General features: G+C 37.4%; 1 protein-coding gene across 7 annotated transcripts; it reads right to left on the bottom strand.

Moving 5' to 3' along the window:
- Positions 1 to 168: 168 nt before the first annotated feature.
- DZIP1 (DAZ interacting zinc finger protein 1) lies at positions 169 to 22,355 on the bottom strand. Of its 7 annotated transcripts, none has more exons than XM_087937965.1 (19): positions 21,559 to 22,355; positions 19,455 to 19,539; positions 17,594 to 17,721; positions 16,911 to 17,072; positions 16,195 to 16,332; positions 15,187 to 15,249; positions 13,959 to 14,099; positions 12,564 to 12,615; positions 12,338 to 12,391; positions 11,975 to 12,058; positions 8,899 to 8,958; positions 7,436 to 7,581; positions 6,616 to 6,808; positions 5,234 to 5,363; positions 4,837 to 4,890; positions 3,462 to 3,643; positions 1,949 to 2,076; positions 929 to 1,088; positions 253 to 505 (listed from the first exon to the last, which is right to left on the bottom strand). In XM_087937965.1, the coding sequence occupies exons 1-19, from the start codon at positions 22,255 to 22,257 to the stop codon at positions 423 to 425; spliced, it is 2,742 nt and encodes a 913-aa protein (XP_087794091.1). In that variant the 5' UTR covers positions 22,258 to 22,355; the 3' UTR covers positions 253 to 422. The 7 variants fall into 7 exon arrangements, with proteins under 7 accessions (XP_087794095.1, XP_087794096.1, XP_087794091.1 ...); XM_087937966.1 differs by having other exon boundaries at positions 17,594 to 17,718; XM_087937967.1 differs by lacking the exon at positions 8,899 to 8,958.
- Positions 22,356 to 22,646: the final 291 nt, after the last annotated feature.

Here is a 22,646-nt window from a genome sequence, read left to right as displayed (position 1 = left end):
GTTCCTCGTCATCTCCCAACCCAAAAAGCAACAGGGAAGTTGGCAGTGCTGCAGACAGCAAGAGGGGCCCAGGATAGGAGCTGCACGGAAGTGCCAGGAGTCAAAACACAGACAACTTCTCCCAACTTTTTTGTCATCCTGGATGTTGGAAAAGCAAGAAAATAGCATTACAATGGAAATAAATTTATATAAGGTCTTTGTATGATTTAAATATGTTTTGATTTTTTTAAAAAAAGGTATTAAAGCAGTATTAATTGGTAAAACACTGTTTAACCACTTCTTTCAGGAGAACCAGCTGGACATAATTAAAAGCTTGCATTTAATAAAAGGAAAAACTTTGGACACAGTTTTGTAAAGAAAAGTTCCTTGTTCGTGTACCGTAAGAAAAAAGGACAGAAATCAGATTAAACCTCCTTGCACAGTCAAATATCTGAAGAGTCACTCCAATCTGTAACAGTGACCAGGCTGCTTTTCGGTGAGCTTGAGATATCTGCATCCTGACGTCCTGTTTCAAAAGAAAACAGTTGTTTTGCAAGATTATTCAGTGAGAAAGATGCTACTATTCCCTGCCACCTATTGTTTCATATTCTTACCCCTTATATAGGTGCTCGTTATTATCCAATCTAAATATTTTTGGAAAAAATGCCATCTCCCATAACCATAGTTGGCCAATATGGGAACATCCCAGCTTGGGAGTCAGGGCCATTTTGGCAAAGCTAGGAAATGCATGAAACTCTCACTGCCCTCTCAATGACTGCAATGGGAGAGTTGTACATCTTGTTGCCATAGGAACTCTTCTTCAGCACTAAGCTATCATGCAACTGTAGATCTATGTAAACAGTATCCACAGCCGTAGATGTCTGGATTAAACCTCCCCTTTCAAATTGTTCAGATAAAATATAGCATAGGAATTCTAGTGTGAAAATACCTTCATCCTTTATTGGTTTTCCCCATTCATGGGTCATTGACACAGCACATGGATCATTCTTTTCAACAGCACGTACATTCTTATTTTTCTCATCTTTCAAAGGTTTTTCATCTTCCAGAGATGATAAATCCCAGTCATCCTCATCTTCAATACCATTAAACTATATACAAAAAAAGAAATAACAGCAATTTCTTCAACTTAAGAGGAAATAAATGTTTAGCAATATTTCACTGAGCAACGGTTCTCAATCTTTTTCAACACAGTAATACAGTAAAATGAAAGAGAGACATCAGACTAAGGAAAGAAATTTGGAATTCTCAGGAGTAATACCGAAAAATAATGGTTTTATTTTCCTGCTCTAAAAAACAAATTAAAGAGACAGTATGGAAATGCATATTTTCTTGATTCATTACTAAATACTATATTAACACAGGTAGAAAAAAATAGTTCTATTCTAAAAAAACAGTGACCTCTATTGAAAGAGGGTAGAATCAGTAAGATGAAAGCAAAAAACAGAATATTGTCTATCAGGATTTTACAGTTGTAGTTTTTTCTTTAAAAAAAATGCAGCAATGTTAAAATGCTTCTACTTGTACCTCATTCATTTACACTTGAAAAAGTTAAACATGTTTCATTCTTCATTGAAAATAATGTTTCATTAAAGCTGCATTACAAATTCCACTGGATACAAAGGAATACAAGCTGTATGTAGGATTCTCCTGCTCTGAACCTACTTCTGGCAGTTGTTTGCTAGGAAACATCTTGGTAATAATAAGACTAGGGTGACAGTGGAACCAGCAACCATAGAAGCTGTTGGATTCCTGGCACCTTGTATGTATGAGTAAAAGCTGGAAATGTTAAGAATTTCTGCATGGAGGATTCTGGATCTGATGGTTTGAAGTGCTTTTTGCAGTCAGAGTTCTATGATTACCCCAGGTGACATCAGAGTCAAATGAAAATATGTACAATAGGATCAGAAAACATTTAATGGGACTGTCTAGAATCTTATTCGGGAAATACCTTTACTCCTTGGGCACATGTATGAATAGATGATGAACCACCATTCATTCCTCTGATTTCTTTGTTTTCCTTTCTTTGGCTCAAAAGAAACTTCTCCATTTCATCCATCTCATTTTGAAGTAAAGAGCCTAAAATCCATCAGGACAGAAGACAGCTTATAAAGCAAATGTTTGAAGACACGGTGACGGTGCTACTACGCTGTCAATATTTCTTTAACAAGACTTAGTCCAAAGACTACACTGCACGGTTCTTACACTCACCGTCATCTTTCCTCCAGGATTTCAAGGGGATTTCAATCTCCATTTTTCTCTTGCACAATAACAATATAAGATACATTGGTCTAAGAAACTGACCCCAAGTTACCCAGTAAATTTCCAAGGCTGAAATCTGGACTTCCTTTCGAAATAAGCAGCCCTGGGCCATCCTGGTTTGGGTTGTGAAACTGAACACTACCTGGCTGATAAGGTAGTTTTCTACTTTTGCACCCAGCTCAGGTTCTGCCCCCTTTCATTCCCCACTTTAAACACAGCTGGCTGCCCAGCAAACTTGTCACACCGCTGTACCTTTCTCAGGTTTTAAATTAAGGACATGTTCAAAAGCGAATGCATTGCTCACTGATTTTGTTTTTGTTTTATTTCATAAACACGGTGAGAATTTATTTTTTCTGGGCATACAAGATGCAGCCCAATTAAAATTACCCTTACATTAACTAGTTGGCAAAAGGTTAATGGGAAAGAAAACAATTAGGTCCAAAGCAGAAGATTCATTCATGAGCCTATCAGCTGTTTGAGAAGGGAAGTACATTCTAGACATGAAGACACGCAGCAGAACCAGGATAGTATCGATCAATAATTCTGCATTACCCTGACATTGGACATGAAATTACAGCGTAAGTAGAAGGAAAAAAAGTTACATGCGGAGATTAGCCAATTTTGTAGGCACCGCTGCATTAACCACCCAAACTCTGGCCTGGAAAATTAAAGCAAATTCAAATCCTGAGATTAGACTTTATAAAATGTTGCTGCACTCCCACCCAAGATCACCTACAGTGAGGATAAAATAGCTGTGGATCTCTCAAGGGTTCAGTCGTAGTCAAGAGAAAGAAGCAACCTGGAATTAAGGAGAAACTTCCTAACAATGAGGACAATTAACCAGTGGAACAGCTGGCCTCCAGAAATCATGGAAGCTCCATCAATGGATGTTTTCAAGAGACTAGACAGTCACTTATCTGAAATAGTATAGGTTCCCCAGCTTCAGCAGGGGGCTGGACTAGAAGACCTCCAAGGTTATCTTCCAGCTTATTCTATTTTATTCTATTCTGTTCTATTTTCTCTCAAAGTCGTAATTCGGTAGTTTACAAGGATCCTTTAGGTTAGGTATCGTTTTCCAATTCTTTGACATGGGTCATCTGCTTCAGCTTGTCCACCTTTCGAAGGCAGTTTCTCCTCCCCTACACGTGCCACATATTTTTAGCTTTCCCCCCAAATACTGCCCACATAATTAGCTTTTGTACTTCTGGATGGCTTAAGATCTGCTTCGTCTCCAGGGATGTTTACATCACTCCCATATGCAAATCTTGGCAAACTGTCTTTGCTGTGGCCCTTGGATGCCTTATGCAGAGATAATTCGGGTGAGATGTAGGAGTGCTTGATGTCACTTTCCTCCACTTCCTCTTCTGAGCTAAATGGGGGAGTTCTGGGAAAACAAAAATTCGTGGAGAGTGAAACTTAACCTGTTCCAGTTACAGCAATTTTAAAAATATAAACTAAATAAAACTAGAATCAATAGTCTACCGGTATCAAACATTATACCTAAGACCAAAGCAAGGATAATTGGGAGATGTACCCATTTCTGTTGGAAAATTATTTTGCCATCAATAGGCAGATATATAAACTATTACATCATAGGAGCAATGAAGCACTGACTTTTACTTAAGAGTAACACCACTCTATAAAAATAAGAATGAGCTAAACTATTTTTTTAACTATTTGGGCAGAATTCTATTTCAGCCTTTTCCAAAGTATTGCCCTCCAGAGGTGCTAGATTAATTCCCTTCATGATTCTTAGTGAAATAACCCGCATTCCAGTTTCTTTCAAAGGCACAAGGTTGGATTTGAAATACTGAGCTACATCTATGTAGATTTTAGCCAATCAATTCACTTGATTCCACTCAAGTTAAAAGGTGGAATACCTGAAATAGTTGAACCGTAACCACTGGGTGTTCCTGTTACATGTAATATTCAGTGTAAATTATGAATCCAGAAGTATGCAAATAGCATTTCAGGAGGCTAAGAAATCAGGAAAGGATTCACAGGTTTCTGATCAGATCAAAAGGCAGAATGCCCTGCCCAGCCTTCTGCTCCCATCTCTCCATTTGCTCTGTCCTGGTTTCCAAGCAGCCTTCACTACACTTCTTTAGGCAAAGTGGCACAGGTAGTCCTTGACTTACGGCAATAACTGAGCCCCAAATTTCTGTTGTTAAGCGAGACATTTGTTAAGTGAGCTTTGCCCAATTTTACAACCTTCCTTGCCACATTTGCTAAGTGAATCACTGCAGTTGGTGAGTTAGTAATCCGGTTGTTAAATGAACCTGGTTTCTCCATTGACTTTGTCAGAAGGTCGCTATAGGGGATCATGTGACCTTGGGACCCAGCAACGGTCATAAATATGAACCAATTGCCAAGCGTTTAATTTTGACCACATGATCATGGGGTCGAAATTATGGAAAATGTCCCTGTTGTCGGTGCCGTTGTAACTTTGAATGGTCACTAAATGAACTGTTGTACGTTGAGGACTACCTGTATGTCCAATTTGTTCCAGAATTAATTTTTGGTTGTCTGATAGAATTCTTATTTCAAAGCACACAAACCAAAATGAAGATAGCTTACACAGTAGTAAGTGGCTTCCTAGGAATGTCCTCCTTCAACATATTCTTCTTGGTTCTGGAAGGAAGAGAAAGCAAATATTTGCAGTTTCTTTCGGCTAATAAGAAGGATAGATACTTCATACACTGCCATTCGTTTTCCTGCATTTCCTCATTGGAGCCATTGCCTTATAGATTTGGTTTATATGAAGGTGAAATTGATTATTCCCCTTGCTCTTCTTACAAATGGCAATAATATAATAATCGCCACCATTACTTCCTGATCATCAAAGGGCCACTCAAGAGTCACTTGAACCATGAGATGGGAAGCAAATAAAATAAATAAACCAGTAAGAAGACAACACTAACAGCGACTCCTAAAACATGCAACAGTTATATCTGACCTGAACCTTTTCACTTACTTTGGGGTTGAAGTGTTTTCAGCAGGCAATGCTCTTTGCACGAGTGAATGTTTGGCAATGGAAGAACGTTTTACTGGCTTGGCGAAAACGATAGGTAATGAAGTTCCTAAGCGAGTTGTCCTGTGTTTCGCTGTAATGAAATGATAAGGAGGATCCAGTGACATTGCACCAAGACAAATTCCTTGTGTGTCCAGTCACACTTGGCCAATAAGGAATTCTATTCTATTCTATTCTATTCTATTCTATTCTATTCTATTCTATTCTATTCTATTTAAAGCACATGCCCTGTCTGTGAAGCAATACATAGTGAAATCATGCCACTTACAAGAAGAAAAAAACAGTATTTGCTATTTGATTTTAGCATTTTCCTTACAAATATTTCACGACCTTATTCCAACAAGTCACTAGATCACCAAATCACAGGCTCTCTTTAGGGTCTCACTTTGTGGGACCATTTCCTGTCACCATCTCCTTCCTCATGTTTCTCAATCTGAGCAACTTTAAGATATGTGGATTTTAACTCTCAGAATGCTAGTTGGGAAATTCTGAGAGTTGGAAGTCCACACATCTTAAAGTTGCCAAGATTGAGAAGTACTGATCCGGATGGTAAGATAGGCATAATATTTAGAATATTCTTGTTTTTATTTTGCTTTGTTTACTGTGAACTTTGCTAAAACTAGAGTTATAGGTGCATTCTTTACTGCTATATTTCATTAACGTAGCATATAAAAATTCATGTTGATAATTTTTCATTGTTTATTTATGTCAAGCAAGAACAAATTAGCCTATTTTCCATATAACTTGGAAATGTTTAAATCTGAATGACACAATTATTTCATGGAATTTATGATTTATGAGCATTAATTGAGACCTGTCTGTAGTTAGGAAATCTAAGAAATACAGTCATGTTGTAATACAAACTGCCACATTTTGCATTGTTCCATCTTTTCCCAAGAATAATTTATATTCTTCCCCAAAAAATAAAATTATTTTTAATTTTTGTTAATTCATCCAACCGGGGAGTAGGTGACATCCCAAGCGATCATCTGAACAGTCTTAATACGTGACTGTATTTCTTAGATTTCCTAACTACAGACAGGTCTCAATTAATGCTCATAAATCATATATCCCATGAAATAATTGTGTCATTCAGATTTAAACATTTCCAAGTTATATGGAAAATAGGCTAACTTGTTCTTGCTTGACATAAATAATGAAAAATTATCAGCATGAATTTTTATATGCTTTGTCAATGAAATATAGCAGTAAAGATTAAAAGAATGCACTTACAACTCTATTTTAAGGAATCATTTACAGGCAGCAAAGCTAAACTTTTAAATCTGACACTCCCCTCAGCCCAAGAGCATAAACAAAGATTATACCTTCTGAAGAAAGGTGAGGGTTGGAAAGAAATCTGCTGCAAGATGATCTTTCAGCAACTCTGAAACTGACTTGTCTTTCAAGATGCTCTCGAATGTGTTGAATGTCAGGCAGTTGTTTCTTTCTCTCTTCTCTAGCAGTCTCAACAGATACTAAGACTCTGTTCAGATGATCACTTGGGATGCCACGAACTCCCTGGTTGGATGAATTAACAAAAATTAAAAATAATTTTATTTTTTGGGGAAGAATATAAATTATTCTTGGGAAATGATGGAACAATGCAAAGACAAGAAGAGGGAGGGAGGGAGAGATGGAGGGAGAGGGAGGGAGAGAGGGAGGGAGGGAAGGAAGGAAGGAAGGAAGGAAGGAAGGAAGGAAGGAAGGAAGGAAGGAAGGTTTCCATTTTTTTCTGCATCAAATATAAGTACATTTATATTAAGTCTTATTTCATTATTACCAAAAAGAGCTCACTTTTTTCTATTTTCTAGTTTTTTAAATAAAGTCACAAATTATGTGCATATTTTTCTATTTCATGCAAAAAGCCTATTAGAGGAAAAAACAATATATTTAAGGTTAACTGTAAATAATATAGTGTTTTCTCTTTTGATTAGAGTCAAGTTAGTCATCTCTGCAAGCTTCATCAATTTCACCAGACATTCCTGCATTACGAGTAATGTTGAGCCTTTCCACTTTTGAATATATAATAGTCCTGTTACAGATGTGCATCACTACTTTAGAGGCCCAGATCTCTGTGCTATGATTTTAGTTTGAAAAAGACATTAATATTCATTCACACATTTGAACAATTTAAAGTGATCTTACGGATTTAATTCCCAAGGATTCCAACTTTTCTGCTAGGGTGTGCTCCAAAACAGTTCTCAGCTCTTTCGTTAAAGACGGATCGCTCTTCAAGATATTTATCATGTAAGATTTATTCTTTCCTGTTCGGGGCACTTGCATTTCTATTTCTGAAACAAGCCAGGTATTTTTCTTTAAAAATCACATCATAAAATCAATACACGCTTCATCAAAATATTTGCAGTGTATTATGCACTCACCTGAATTTTCTGCTTAAGAAATTCTAATGTTTCTATATCAAAAAGCAAAACAATAACTTAATTTTAAATATAACTGGGCCAGCTGTGGAAATCCAAAATTCAACTCTTTCTTTGGTCACAACTACATCTGACAAATCATGTTATGCATTAGGTATCGGTTTAATTATAGATATAATAAATCCATTAAAAGGTATTTATTATTTATTTTAGTGGACCTACTCTAAAGAATAATTTTCAGTCCAAACCAATGTAGGTAAACATAATGTGATCACAGAATCTTATTACTACTACAGTGGTTCCCCGAAAATAAAACTAACCAGAAAATAAGCCCTAGCATGATTTTTCGGGATGCTTGTAATATAAGCCCTGCCCAAAAAATAAGACTCTCAGTCAGATAGACGCATTTAGTATTTCTCCGAAAGTAAGCCCTAACCAGAAAATAAGCCATAATGCATCCTTTGGAGCGAAAATTAATCTAAGACCTGTTTGGGGGAAACACGGATAGTTCACTGAATATAGTTTATCATTCACACTGTTACTTAATTGTGTTTTTTAGCAATTTCATCTATGATTTTTTTTTCTGGAGGATCAATCTATAGCCAATTATTTCAAAATACTCTTGACAGAGAAACTTGAATAAATAAATAATCTTAATCCCTGACTTTTGTCCAGAATGGTATACGGTCTCTTGCTCAAGTACGGTTGGACTAAAAGGTCCCTTCCAACCCTAAGATTCTATGACTTCCTGAAGGCAACTGTAAATCTAGATCTGTATGAATAAGACAGGAATATGTTCAAACAGTGGCTGAAAGCCATTCAAGCCAAGAATTGTATCAAATGAACTACAAGGAATTCCAACAATACCCCAAAATAAAGATAAATTCAAAAGCAAGGAAACTGGGTGGCCCTCTTTCCCTCAGACTCAATTGTCTGTAGGTGTAAGAAAGTTAACATGGAGGCTGGATATAAGAGATAAATAAAACAGAATCCTAGAGAGAATAGTGGTGGACACTAATTGGCAAAAAGGGAAGCCAAGCAATAGGAGAAGCTACTTTTCAAAGGGATCACAAAAACACTGAGGCTGCCTGAAAATGTTGAGGTAAGATTTTTTTGTGTCTTCTGGTAGAAGAAATGTAAAACTGCTCTCTGGTCTCTCGCTCTCTGATATACACGCATAATGCAAGAAGAATTTAAGCCACAAAAACTTCACCTGGTCCTGTCGATTACCTTTTTCATTCTCTGGAAGCTCCTCTATGGGCTCCAGCATGGGTACCAAAAGGGCCTGTTCTAATAACGAGGAAAGACATGAATAGCAACAGAGACAGAAAGATAGACTGTATAAAAATAGGTAAAGATAAAGCCTAGAGAATGAAAACAATTCAAAAATGTATGCAAAACTATCAGATGTGTATTTATTTGGTGATTAAAGCCCAATCAAATGCAATTATTCATTATCAACTTTATGCAAATTGTAACTTGCCTTCAGCTACATGCACCTGGCAAAATATTTATTATCACGCACAATTTGATTTCAACCTCTAATCATATACTGTGGGTTAAATGGATGATGGTATATTTTGGGGTTTAAACTAAACAAAAGCCACAAAAAAATTCACCCTATTTTTTTCCTCCTGAAATCGTATAATACAACAGACATTAGGACTTTGTCCCTATACCATGTGCAGATATTGGGGGCAGTGGGGAGACCCTTTATTTCAGTCAGGCTGCAGAAGCAGCCAATTCAATCGCTACTCTTGTATTAAGGAGGCATTAATCAATTTTGGAATTACATCTCCCAATAGATGGCAAACCGTAACAGCTAATGTTATTCTGTGATGCAGTTCTCATTCTACAGTCCATTGAAGATTTTCTAAATTGGATGGTTACTTTAGCCTGGGCCTTAGGATTTTCTCATTACGTGTAAATGAGAAAACGGAGTAAAAAACTCTTTGGCTATTTCTAGTTTACACATGGTCCCTGTGTTCCCATCACAATACTGATCTATCAAAAGAAGTATCGTTTTACCAGTAACAGTTCAAAGCAAAATGAGACATTTTATGCTCAAAAACATATAAAATCCTAAGACCCAGGCTAATGTAATCATCCAATTTAGAAAAGCTTTAATGGACTGTACTATGAGAACTGCATCACAGAATAACATGCTGCCCTAGGCATTTAGCATCGATCTTTACAACTTGTTCTTGTTTACATTTAGATAAATGTAAGTGACCATTGAACACTTAAGATTTTCCTCTTTGTTTTTCTGTCTTAAATATAAACCAAGAAGCCAAGTGGATACTACTTTGCAAGTAAGAATAGTTAAGCCAACTTGCGCCCTCTACCTAAGCTGTTTCCCTGTTCTACGGTACAACCAAAGTTCCAATGATTATGGCAGTGATGCTCACCATAAAAAAACCATTCAAACCTCTATCTGGAACACCTCAGCTTTTTTTGTTTTTTTTTGCATCTCCCATCTTAATATTCCAACTTTTTGGGGGAGAGATACAGTCATTATAAATCTAATCTTTGCCAACTTTGTTACTGATTGTAATAAAATGTCATCAAGAAATACTACGCTCTCAGCTTGCCATTCTCCCTCAAGATTGCATACAGGAGGTGTTCAGTATTACTACAGGTATATGAAGATCACCTATATGCTGGGACAGCCCCATACAGCTCAGGCAATCATGTTAAATAATCTTTCCCCCAAACAATCATTCCTCTAATAATATCATCCTATTAGAGAGTAAAAATGCAACCACACTAGACTCACACATTATCATGTTGGGGAGTTGGGAGTAATAATGCATTGGCACAATACAAATCTGGTAACTTCTTATTTGCACCTGGTGACAAGTCACAAGTAGGAAAGCGAAGTTGCCACTTGCAAATTAAGTTTCTTCATTTGTCACTTAGTTTGTCATGGATACCTATGTTCATACAGATCTGATTTTAAAGCAATAACTGTAAAAGGCAGGATGAATGTGAAGGTGCAGGAAGACAGGTATACAGAAGTAGAAAGGCTATTTAAGTAGGCAATCACCAATAAAATAACAAAGATCAAAACCCAAATATGTCCAAACTGAAGAAGGAATGCTAAATGCTTAGAACTTTAAATACTGATATCATTTAGACATTTTTGTATATTTAAAAACAGCACAGGTTAAATTGCTATTTAAAGGTAGCCTCAAGAAACAGAATCTGTTACTACAAGTAATGATCTATATATATATTTTTAAAAAAACAGATACTTCTACAAATTGAGCAGCTACACACAATGACAGATAGATTCCCCACATCTTAAAACTTCCGATCCAAACAATCCAATTTTTTGAATTGGCAGCTATGATGTGACACAATTTCTGGTGCTGAAGGAGAATATACTTCTATAATCACGAACTTTTGTATGGGATGCTAGAGAGATCCTATCTTACCATGCTGTAATTTATATTGACACACTGGGCATTTTGTTTCTAGATCAACATAAATGGTCTAAAATTGGAATTGTCCATATGGCAATTCCATAAACTGGGATTGTCTCTGGTTCCGCATAAAAATGGCTGTGACAAATTAACATAGAAAGGCAAAAGGCCAACTGGCAAGGCTGAACTACAAGCAACTCATCTACAAAGTACCAAGTAGAAATGCAGTTCGTATCCTGAATATACAGTAAAGCCAGTTCACTGAACCAACGTATTTTCTACTCTAGCAAAAACCATTTTTATGAATGCAGAAATGCAGTTTGTACCCTGAATCTACAATAAAAACCAGTCCATTGAACCAACCAGCAGTCCATATTTTCTATTCCAGCAAAAAAATCATTTTATAGCAGGCAAACAATGGAGGCAAAAAGATACATAACTTGCTCTGTTCTTGAATATGACTCCGAGGTGAGGCTGGGCCTTAAAAATACAAATCTGTTTATTTCCAGACTTTTTTTTTCTGAATGTAGTCTCCCTTTTCTCTTACCAGTAAACCCACTCGTTTCACTCCCTTCCCACCTTCTTCATTTTCTCTCTGAGAATCACCCCTTTCCAAACACAGAAAAGCAATTAAAATGTTACAAATGAAATAAATCTCCAGATCCACCCAGAGCCTTTTGCAAAATGTGGGTAAAGGTTTTGCAGGCATAGTAGTCCCTGGGAGCACCAAGCGGGACTCCCTCTCTCTCCTATCCATCTCTCCTCTCTTGCAAATGTAGAAACCTCTTGAGATAAAACCCATTTCAATCAGGTGTTTTTTTAAAGGTCCTCTTATTATAAACTTTATTCAAGGTGCTTACTCCAGATAAATATAAACTAACCTTGGACAGCAGATTCTGGATGCTCTTTTGATAATAGTCTTACAGCTGGGAGCACAGGTTGATTTTCTGCTTCAATTCCAAAATCTATTGAGCCAGCCACAAATTAATTTGATTACAAGGAAGTTTTATGTTCTTAGTTAAAAGTCCTTCAATTTTGATTTTAAATAGAAACAATTATTTTACAGAAAGAAAATGTCAGCAAGTTACGTTTATGTCAATGAATACAATGACTGATCTTTCCAACATATTTCAGGAGAGCTTAATTAAAAAAATATTGTTCCATTAATTAAATTGATTTGTTACTTATTATTATCCTACAGGATAATACCTAAGAAGATTTCCTTGTCCATTACAGAAACCTACCATGCATGGATGACGTGCTTGATTTGGGTTGAACATTTTGTTCTGAAGTTTTCACTAGAACAAAAATATGAGAGGATATAAGTGTCAACCTTCCGATTACAATAAACTGCACATATTTCTAAACAAGGGTGTGGGGTTTTTTTTCCTGCAAAAGTAGTTTTGTAATAAAGTAAAAAACACATTTGACACATTTTAAACTCTTTCTTCGTTAAAAATCCCCACTTACCTTCAGAAAACTTCGAGTTTTCTATTGGTTTTTTGGAAGCCAGTTTTTCTATCTGAAATTACAGGGATAAAAAACAATGGATATCAATGCAGAAATGGGAATTTGCCTATACTGTGCTAGTTAAAAGTCCAGGTAGGTGATAGGACTTCATCAATAAATGGTAAGTCAAACAATGCTCTTGGCAATACCTCCTCCCTGCACAAAGTCTCCCATCCAGATGAACTGCTCTTAATTGGTCCCAGACATAAAGACAAGCACATACAGCAGGTGGAAACAAAGAGGAGCCTATTGGCTGGCTCAATATAGTACTATCAAGTCTGGCCAGGTAGCAAAAAATGACCTTTTGTCACAGCCAACTGCAATTATAAGCAAAGTCTCCTTCACATCAGAAGAACAAGTCACAAGGACTGTTCTTTCCCGAATGTCATCACTCTGCTAAACTAATTCCCACAACACTAATTAACTATAAAGACTGTATTACTATTCTTCTTCTCATCCTTACTAGTACCTATCTCTTCCCACTTATGACTATAACCGTGTTGCTTGTATCTTTACAATTTGTATTGTTTTATTGGTTTCCTAGTATGATTTGATGCTTATTAGTAACCTATGACCATCACTAAGTGTTGTATCTTATGATTCTTGATGAGTGTATTTTTTCCTTTATGTACACTGAGAGCATATGCACCAAAGACAAATTCGTTGTGTGCCCAATCACACTTGGCCAATAAAGAATGCTATTCTATTCTATTCTATTCTATTCTATTCTATTCTATTCTATTTCTGGTGACTTCACGGCCATGAGATTTCCTAATAGTGGTCCATCGAAATTCTGGCTTCTGAGGCCAGCTCCCTAAGCCCTAAGTTTGTATTTCTCTTTTATGCACATTTCCTTCCATTTTTTAATTCTTTGAAAAGCAATGCCCAGATGCAGCCTAAACCTGTACTCACATTTCAGCAGCCATGCTCTACTGCTAATTTGCAGCTGCCTTAAGTACTAAAAGAATCACTGATTGTGATTGATGAGAGCCATAGTAGTGCGGTGGTTAGAATGCAGTATAGGAGGTTAACTCACTGCTCACTCCAGGAGTTCGATCGTGACCGGCTCAAGGTTGATTCAGCCTTCTATCTTTCCAAGGTCAGTAAAATGAGGACCCAAATTGTTGGGGGCAATACGCTGACTCTGTAAACCGCTTAGAGAGGGTTGTAAAGCACTGTGAAGTGGTATATAAGTCTAAGTGCTATTGCTATTGTAAGAACCCAAAATGAGAAGTGTATAAGGATAGAAAATAGTTACTTGTGTAGTTACTATAATTCCATCCACATGTTTTATATAAAAAGGGCCCTTTGCTCATGCTCTGGCCTTTTAGAAGGGCACCATTACATGGAACAGACCTGTTGTTTCTGGGTAACAATAAGATCATTTTGTTCTTGCAGCTTTTGTCCTAGTTCTTCTAGCCTCTTCTTATAGAAAATGTTGCTCATATTCAGTTCCTCAGCCACTGATGCTTTAAGCTTCTCAATTTGAGATGTGAGCTGAACAGGTCAAATATAGAAAAAGTCTATTTAACTGGAAACATTTTGTTTATCTTATGCTATCTTATGTATCTTATTATATAGTTATATATCTTATTATATATTTATAATATAAAATATAATTACTGGTCTAATTTTCCTCCCCTGAATGTTTTTTGGTCATAAAGGTTAAAGGCCAGACTTCCCCTTCAGCTCTAGGAAAATAGAAATATATGCATTATGGAAAGTTAATTAACACATTTCCCTTTTATGAGAAATAATTTGGATCTACAAAACAGGCTTATTTTCTTAAGGAGTTAGAAAATCCATTATTAATTTATTATACTTTTGTGCTCTTTGGTATGGTTAGGCAACTTAGGGCCCTCCCGATAGCAACCAGAGAGTATCAGGGTGCCTATCCTACTCAACAGGTTTGTGATGACACATAGATTTGTGTAGCTGTCACAATCAACCAAAACCAGACAACTGCATTATGGGCATAACAGACTGTATAGTTTGCAGTGATAGTCTTTCAGAGAAAAAGATAGGTGCCCTGATACAAAGTGACTCTTTTAATCACATCATTCCACATTTCTCCATTTTGTAAAACTCCTTTCCCGACTCTTCCTATTCCATTGGAAGCTAGAAAAAATATGTAAGTATAAATTTTGTCAAAATTCGTAAGTTTATCTTATTCATGATTATCTTATAAACCATGAATATATCTATCTTATAAACTATGAAAACACACACACACTTTCACCCTAGACTTTCTGTACTTCTTTTGTCATATATAAAACACTTCTGTCAGGGAAGATATTTCTACATTGGAATTCATGGCTTTACCAGTTCAAATGCTCACAGAAAGAAATCTGAATGTAGCTGAAGAAGTTCAAAGTAATTGTCACAGCATACTTCTGCATGCTGCAGCTTATTTTTCAACAAAAGAACTGAATGCAAATACTTCATGCAGTTACTCAGCATGGGAATCAGTGAAATTTTACAAAATCTAAAGTGGATTTTAAATAGTCATTCTGAATGGTTTATCACAGTTTCCTCCTTTTTTGTATTATTTATTTCTATGTAGGAAACTTTCATTCAGATTTACCTGGTACTTTTCATTTTCATGTTCTTCTTGAAGAGTTTGTACCTTAGAAGACCACTTGGCTTCCTACATAAAACAAATATGATACTTTGAACAATGTCTTAACTTTATATTGTATAGTTTTGTTTTATTGAAATCCAACTTATCAACTTGTGTCTAACTCACAATATAAATAAAATCCCAATATGAACTGCTGAATCAGAAAAGGTGGCAGTACTGGCATAATATCATTATTTGTTACACTACATTACCATTAGAGGGTGAACATGTTGTGGCAGTTATTAAATAAGTCCACAATGCTCATACTAAGAAAGTAAATTTAAACGGGTTATCTGAGATTAGAACCACACTGTGAAATTACTTTTGCTTTCTGTGCCCAAGTTGCCTAGATCACTTTATGTTAATGCTGGAACTAGTGAACCAGCTTAGTTTGAGACAATAGACATTATGAACTAATTTAGCTTGTAATTTTAATGTCAGGGAATCTTATTAATAATGCACCTGGCTCTGAGGTTCTAGAATACCTACTTATCAAAAATCAGATTCCAAGCATTTGTGGAAAACCTTGGGGGTTTTGGGGGGTGGGGGAGAGATTAGGGTATCCCAGAGGTTATGGCATTAAGGAGAGGGAATCTCCATTCAGACGAAAGAAGACAAACATTATGTCCAACCCAGGTATACATTATGCCAGAACAAAAGAAGAAAGCTGAAACCACCAATTTAAAGCACAACTGAGTCTGAATCTGGAAGAAAATACATTAACATAATCTGACTATTCCTAAGAGATCTAATTCTGCCTTCATTTGCCTAAATCCCCAAATGAATTGTAATCTCAGTCATCCCCAACCAATGTGCTCATTCTTGGCTTTACTGGGAACTGTTTGGAAATGTGTTCAGCTTACGGGGAAGTGAGGGAACAATAAATGCACATAAATTTTGTCTCCCTATTTATACCAGATACCTGGGGCCTGGAATCTGAAGTCACAGTGCCTGACATTTGCACTAAATTACCTGTTTTTCAAGAAGCTGCATTATATTCTGATGATCCATAGCATTCCGATGTTTCTCATCTGTTAATTCAACGGTATCTTTTAAAGTGCCTAAATTGGATTTCAGATGTTGGTTGGACTTTTGTATCTCTAGCAAATGCTAATAGGGATACAACAGCAGCAATCAAAGTAAATTCAAAGTTTTCTTTAGAAAAACAAATAAGCTGGTATATTCTGCTAGAAAATACTTCTAAAAGGCAAAATATTTTTTGCAATCTCCATCAACCCCCCAAATCTAGCCATTTTCTTGAACTGTAATTACTTAGAAAATCTAGCCATTTTCTTGAACTGTAATTACTTAGATAATATACCACCCCACAAATACTAAGTACAATTATTTGTTTTTAAGTTCAAAGGAATATGTGCTCAATCCACAAAAGTAAATATATGGGGAAAGTAATGAATATGTGGGACAAAGGGGGAAAGAGAAGTGAGAGCCTTCCCAATTGAAGGGGTTCTAATGAACAGCCTTAGCAGCCGCAGATGAAAATAATCCTTGGCTTGAAGACCGCAGGAATAGGGGTACAGTGGGAAAGGAAGGAATTTGTAGCTGAAGGACAACCAGGAAGCTCAGGCTTTTATAAAGTTCTATGCCTTTTCCAATATTTAAAATATAAAGCATAATAAAACTGCAACATTACTCTAAAGAGTACACCATCCAATTTCTCAGCTACTTACATTTTCTAATTCGGAATTTTTTGCAGTTAATTCTTTAAATTCCTTCATAAACATGTCTTTCACCTTCTCAAGTTCACGGGCCAATTTTTCCTTTTCTTCCTCTTTCCATTTGTGAAATAAGTGCCGAATCTCCTCCTCTTTGGATCGGCGTTCCTCATATTCCTGAAATTGAATGAAAAAGCTATTTGAAGAATTCCAGAAAGTTCTTTTCTACAATTTCTGCCTTTTGTACATGATGCTTATTCCAAACCAATGAAACCTTATCATAAATTAATGTGATTTGTGGATTTTAAAATATTCCAATCTAACTAAAGGATTGCTGATCAGTGAAAAAGGTTTCTAGAGAGAAATAATGGAAATGGTGATGTGTGAAAATGTATATTGTATATTCTTTTAACCTGGCTCATTGCTAGAACAAGTTTTCGATAAAATATATGGGCAGGAGGAACAATTCTGTGTTATTTCCCAAAGAACATAAAAAAGAAGTGCAGATTTTATATGCAACCACAAAGTCTAAAATAATCAACCATCTTTCCATTTACATTTCACTCTGTAAAGTGCAAAATTACCAAACAAGGCTACTTTCTTCTTTGAATGTTGATATTGATTTAAACTTACAAACTTAATTAGTAATGTATAATTGGATGGCATCTTAAAACTGAGCCCTACAGAATATGCCCTACCTTAGACAGTTTGACTATATGGTCATGTTGCTCAGCTTCTAATTGAGACCTGGTAAGTTGTAATTGCTCCTTCAGTTGGTTGATCTCCTCCTGCAGTTTATAAGTCTGTGATTTTTTCTTCTGATCTGCTTCAAAGTATAACGGTGATAGTGTCTGTTAATATACTGCAGAGAAATGCAGTTCTACTTACACAGACATTTAAAGTATTATTTCTTCCTGTGGATTATAATACCAACTACTTCCTCAGTACATTACCATCTAAAAGATGTAACAGGGACTCCCCCAAGCTACTTTAACAGTAAACAGTCTATAAAAACTACATAGTACTTTTATAATCATTAGTTCATGCTGTCTGGGACTGCTAATAGTTGTTGTTCAGGAACATCTAAGGCCCAGGTTTCCTATTCTTTTTGGAATAATTAAAGGGAGGAAAGGAACAGGAATAACTCCTTCCTCAGCACAGTTGAATTCCATTTCAAATAACAATAAATAGAAGTATTATCCAATCTTAAAGCATAATCACCATGAGTGAACAAATAAAACAAATAAAATTTGGCATATTCCTCTTCAACCATTTTAACCAATTTCTCTTGTCACAATGCTGAATAATTTTTATGACAGACATCCTGTTAAACTGAACCCAGGACCAAGACAGCCTTACTCTTCTGTTTTACTTCATGAAGTATTTTCTTCTTTCTTATACATATACATGCACAAAATAAATGAATAAAGACTATGTTCTGAGTGCCCTGATGACATCATAGTCTGAAAATAATCTGTGATATCCTTAATCAGTCTTTAATGCAAACATTTTGAACCATTCAGATCCCTCCTTCTGCCAAAATTTCAACCCTACAGAGAAAAGCAAATAAGTGTAATAAATATTGTGAAGTGATGCTCTTCACATCAACTTTCACTCTTTTAAAAATGTTAGATTGCAGGTGTAGGCTGCATAAATCCATAGGACCAATACATGGCAGCCAAGACTTTTTTGCAACTTAAAAATTAACTTAAATTTCTTTTTATCCATACTACTGGTTTATTAAATTTAAGAACTTGCAAGAAAAGCAACTGTATCTGAGAAGGCAATTAAGCTCCTAAATATCACGTATGATCATCTATTTTTGAGCTATCTCCTTAACACTAATTCACTGCAATTGAACCAGTCAGAAGCTGCAGTAATTGGAAGAAAACGATTTGTTGAAAAAGTAGAATACAGATAGAATGTCTTTGATTTACTTTTGCTTTATGCAAATACTTTTAAACTATGTCCAATTATGTTCTAGAAAATTATATCCTGTTACATCACAGAAAAAAGTTTATTACTTGTTACACTGCAGGAAAGAAAATTATGTCCAATTATCCAGAAAACAAAAACCTATCACAAGCAATAGATTTTCTTAAGGACCATAAACTTTGCTTAATGAAATTGGGTCAGTCACATGATGACCTGCTTGACAACGATTATGACTTATGCCCTTAAGTGCCAGACTCAATTATGGTTGTAAGTCAAGGATTAGCTGTAGATTCTTTCCTCTGATCATAAACAAAAATTAAAAGTCATTAAAAAATAAAACCTAAATTTAAAAAACACTAAAGTTATATAATGTTTTATATATACAAACTGTACAAACTGCATATGTACAATTCACTTTAGCTTAATAAGGGCCCTAGTTGGTTCTTCCATATTGGCAAGAAGTAACAAATATGCTGGATTTCCTATTAATGAAATGGCTCTCTAAATGAAGTCTCCTCCTTGTTCTCTAAATAGCACCTACTGCACTTGCTTGCTTTTTTCAAATAAGAAAAAAATATGGATTGGATGTCAGTTTTGAAATCTATTTATTTATTAAACACTCACCAGTGACTGGTTCTTCTGAATGGCGACGCTGCAAATGACTGTGCAGGAAGGAAGCGTTCATAAAGGCTTTGTCACAAAACTGACACTGTAAAATCAAAGTATGTTTAAACAACAACTGTGAAACTAAGGATATTTATCTCTGTATGTTTATTTTTATCTTTGTATGATTCGATGTTTGTCATTATTTTTACTGACAGTCTTATTTTGAAAACAATTGCCACTTGAGCAATTTAATGGTAGTAATATGATACAGGGAATTCAATTCCAAAACAAAAGGACTGAAAAAGACTTCTGATTAAAATGAATAAATATTACAAACATTATAAGCATATTACAAATATCCTTTTAAAAGTACAATGCATATAAAGAATCTTAAATTCTTCTAAATCGCTACCGGTGACCAACCCAGGTGATGTGGCTTTATCTCGAAAGAATCCTTGGATGGAAGAAAACCGAATAATGACTAAACAATTCACGCTCCATTGGTGTTATCACGTGAGCATGAGGATGCTGCAATGGTTATAAGTATGAAAAACAGTCATGCCACTTCTTTCAGTGGCACTGTAAGTTTGAACAAATGTTGTAAGTTGAAGAGTATCTGTATATTATCATTATCATGTAGATTCAAGTTAGCATAATTCACACTGTATTACACTGAATTAGGTTATGGCAGATAAAACTAAGTACTAGACTCTAGGTTTCAATTCTGCTGCAACGTGTAAAGAATATACAGTTAGAGACATTATTGAACAATTCAGAAATGTCTGAAATTCTGCCAGTGGACAAGGTAAACAAAAGTCAACTCTTTAAAATTTCGAGCAGAAAGGAAATGACAGAAAGGATTAGCCCACCAACATAATTTAATAAACTTAGGAGAATCACATTATTGAATGTATACAGGGCAATGATCCACTTAACCACTGTGACAAGGTCATCAAATGAAGCAAAACTCACTTAACAACTTTTTCTCTACCTTGAAAAATAATCCCCAATAGTTTATTGTTTTGCTTTATTTACAGCATTTGTTAATCCTAGGTATCAGACTAACAAAAGACTAACTTGTGGGGGGGAAGGGCTTCCTCATAGGCCAATATTCAGAACAGTATCTTATTTGATACCATCCATAGGAAGTTCAAATCACCAAGCTCACAACCAAGCTTACTCCCGCCCCAAAAAGGGGTATGGGGGGCAGCAGACAAAGATGCAGTAATCCTGTATTCATAGAGACACAACAAAAGCAAATGGCCTGGAGTCACATCAACTTCTATGAGCCTTGACAAGCTGGCTGCCATGGGGCATTTTTTTTCAACCTCCCAGGGCTGCCTCCAAGAAGTAGCCCAAGCTGGGCCTGCTTAGCTTCCCATCTCAGCCAAATTCAGCCATATCCTACCTCAGGGGTCCTTGGTGCTTGTTTTTTTTTTTCCCCCTGCAGACCTTTTCATTACCCCAACTAGGTAACATCACTGCACTGACGTTAACCTTGTTTTGAGTAATGAAAGGCCTGCAAGGAAACAACCAAGCTCGAAGAGCACCAAGGACCTTTCAGGTCAACCCCAGGCTACAAATATTCTGCTTTACAAGTAGTCCTTGAGTTACGACCATAATGGAGCCCCCAATTTACATTGCCATACGAATTTAAATGTTAATTTGTGTTAACATTTGTTAGGTGACTTTTGCCCCATTTTACAAAATTTCCTTGCCACGGTTGTTAAGTGAATCATTGCATTTGTTCAGTTAGAAACGTGGAAAGCGAATCGGGACTCCCCATTGACTTTACTTGTCAGAAGGTCGTAAAAGCTGATCACATGACCCCAGGACACTGCAACCGTCATAAATGTGAAGCAGTTGCCAAGCATCTGAATTTCAATCAGGTGACCATGGGGATGTGGCAATAGTCATATATGTAAGTCATAAGCAATGATCATTAAAGCAATGATCATTAAGTCAAATATAGGTCCTAAGTCGCTTTTTTCAGCTCCACTGAAACTTCCAACTGCCACTAAATGTGCAGTTGTAAGTTGAAGACTACCTGTATTAATATCCCACCTCCCCAAATCCATCATTAACCATCCCGATTAGGGGACAGGCTTTCTCTCCAGCCCACCTGGTGATAGGTGGCCCCGGCCTGGAGCATCATCTGCTGGGTGGCGATGATCTTCTTGCGGCGCTTGCACTCCTCCTTGAGCAGCCGGATCTGCTGGGCCCCGCGGGCCACGTCCTCGGCCAGCAGATCGCGGTGAGCATCGGCGGCTCGGAGCAGCTCCTGGCCGGCGCGGAGCTGGGCGCTGAGGTAATCCTGGGAGTGGAGCAGGTACTCGAGGCAGAGCTGGGCCAGGCGCAGGAGCTTGAGCAGCAGCGGGTCGGCGGGGCCCTGGCAGCGAGGGCAGCGCTCGCGGCCGGCGTTGCAGAAGGTGACGTGCTCCAGGTGCTCCTGCAGCACCGCCACGTTCACTTCGGCCGCCACCCGGTCCACTTCCACGGCGCTCAGGCGACGCCAATCCGGACCTTCGTGTCGCGCACGGAATTGAAAAGGAGGTAGAGCCGCCCCGGGAGGCGGAGAAGCCGCCGCCGCCATCCCAGCCGGCGGGTCCGCCTGTTGGGACAGAAAGAAACGGGGGTCCCGCACCGCCACCTGCCGGGGGTGTCTTCGCCGGCCTGGCGGGCGCCGCATGTCTTCCCCGTTGCCGCGGCAACCGAGGCGGCGTGGCCGGAGTCTCACGCCAGGAGGGGGTCCCGGCTTAACCTCCCACGAACAGGCCACCCCGAGACCCTCGCGACGCGTGGATTTTTCCCGCCGTGGCATCTTTTCTTTCTTTCCTTTCCCCTTCCCGCTTTTGCCTCCCACCGTTTTTCCCCTTCTCAATCTCAGGGGCTTGAAGGCGTTTGTGAAGGCCACGCGCCTTCAAGCGGGTGAGAAACACGCTGCTTCAGAAAGCCAGCTTCACCTTCAGCCTCCTCGCTGCCAAGCCGGGCTGAGGAAATCTGGAGGGTCGTTGGATGGCAACGGAACGAAGCAGGAAACTCCCTGCTGCCCTTTTATCCGGATTGTTAGGGATCCAGACCCTTAGGGGCTCCAGATAGGCTTTGGTTGGCCTACTTGACAGAGAACACCCCACACACACACAGAGAGAGAGATTTAATCGTTTTATCAACTCCCTCTCATAAAAATAAATTCTGTTGCATTAGAGCAGG

This window comes from Pseudonaja textilis, chromosome 8, assembly GCF_049901715.1.
Source record: "Pseudonaja textilis isolate UNSWEBS1 chromosome 8, rPseTex1.2, whole genome shotgun sequence".
Taxonomy (NCBI): domain Eukaryota; kingdom Metazoa; phylum Chordata; class Lepidosauria; order Squamata; family Elapidae; genus Pseudonaja; species Pseudonaja textilis.
Note: the sequence above shows the minus strand (reverse complement) of the source record. Positions and strands in the feature narration are given on the sequence as shown.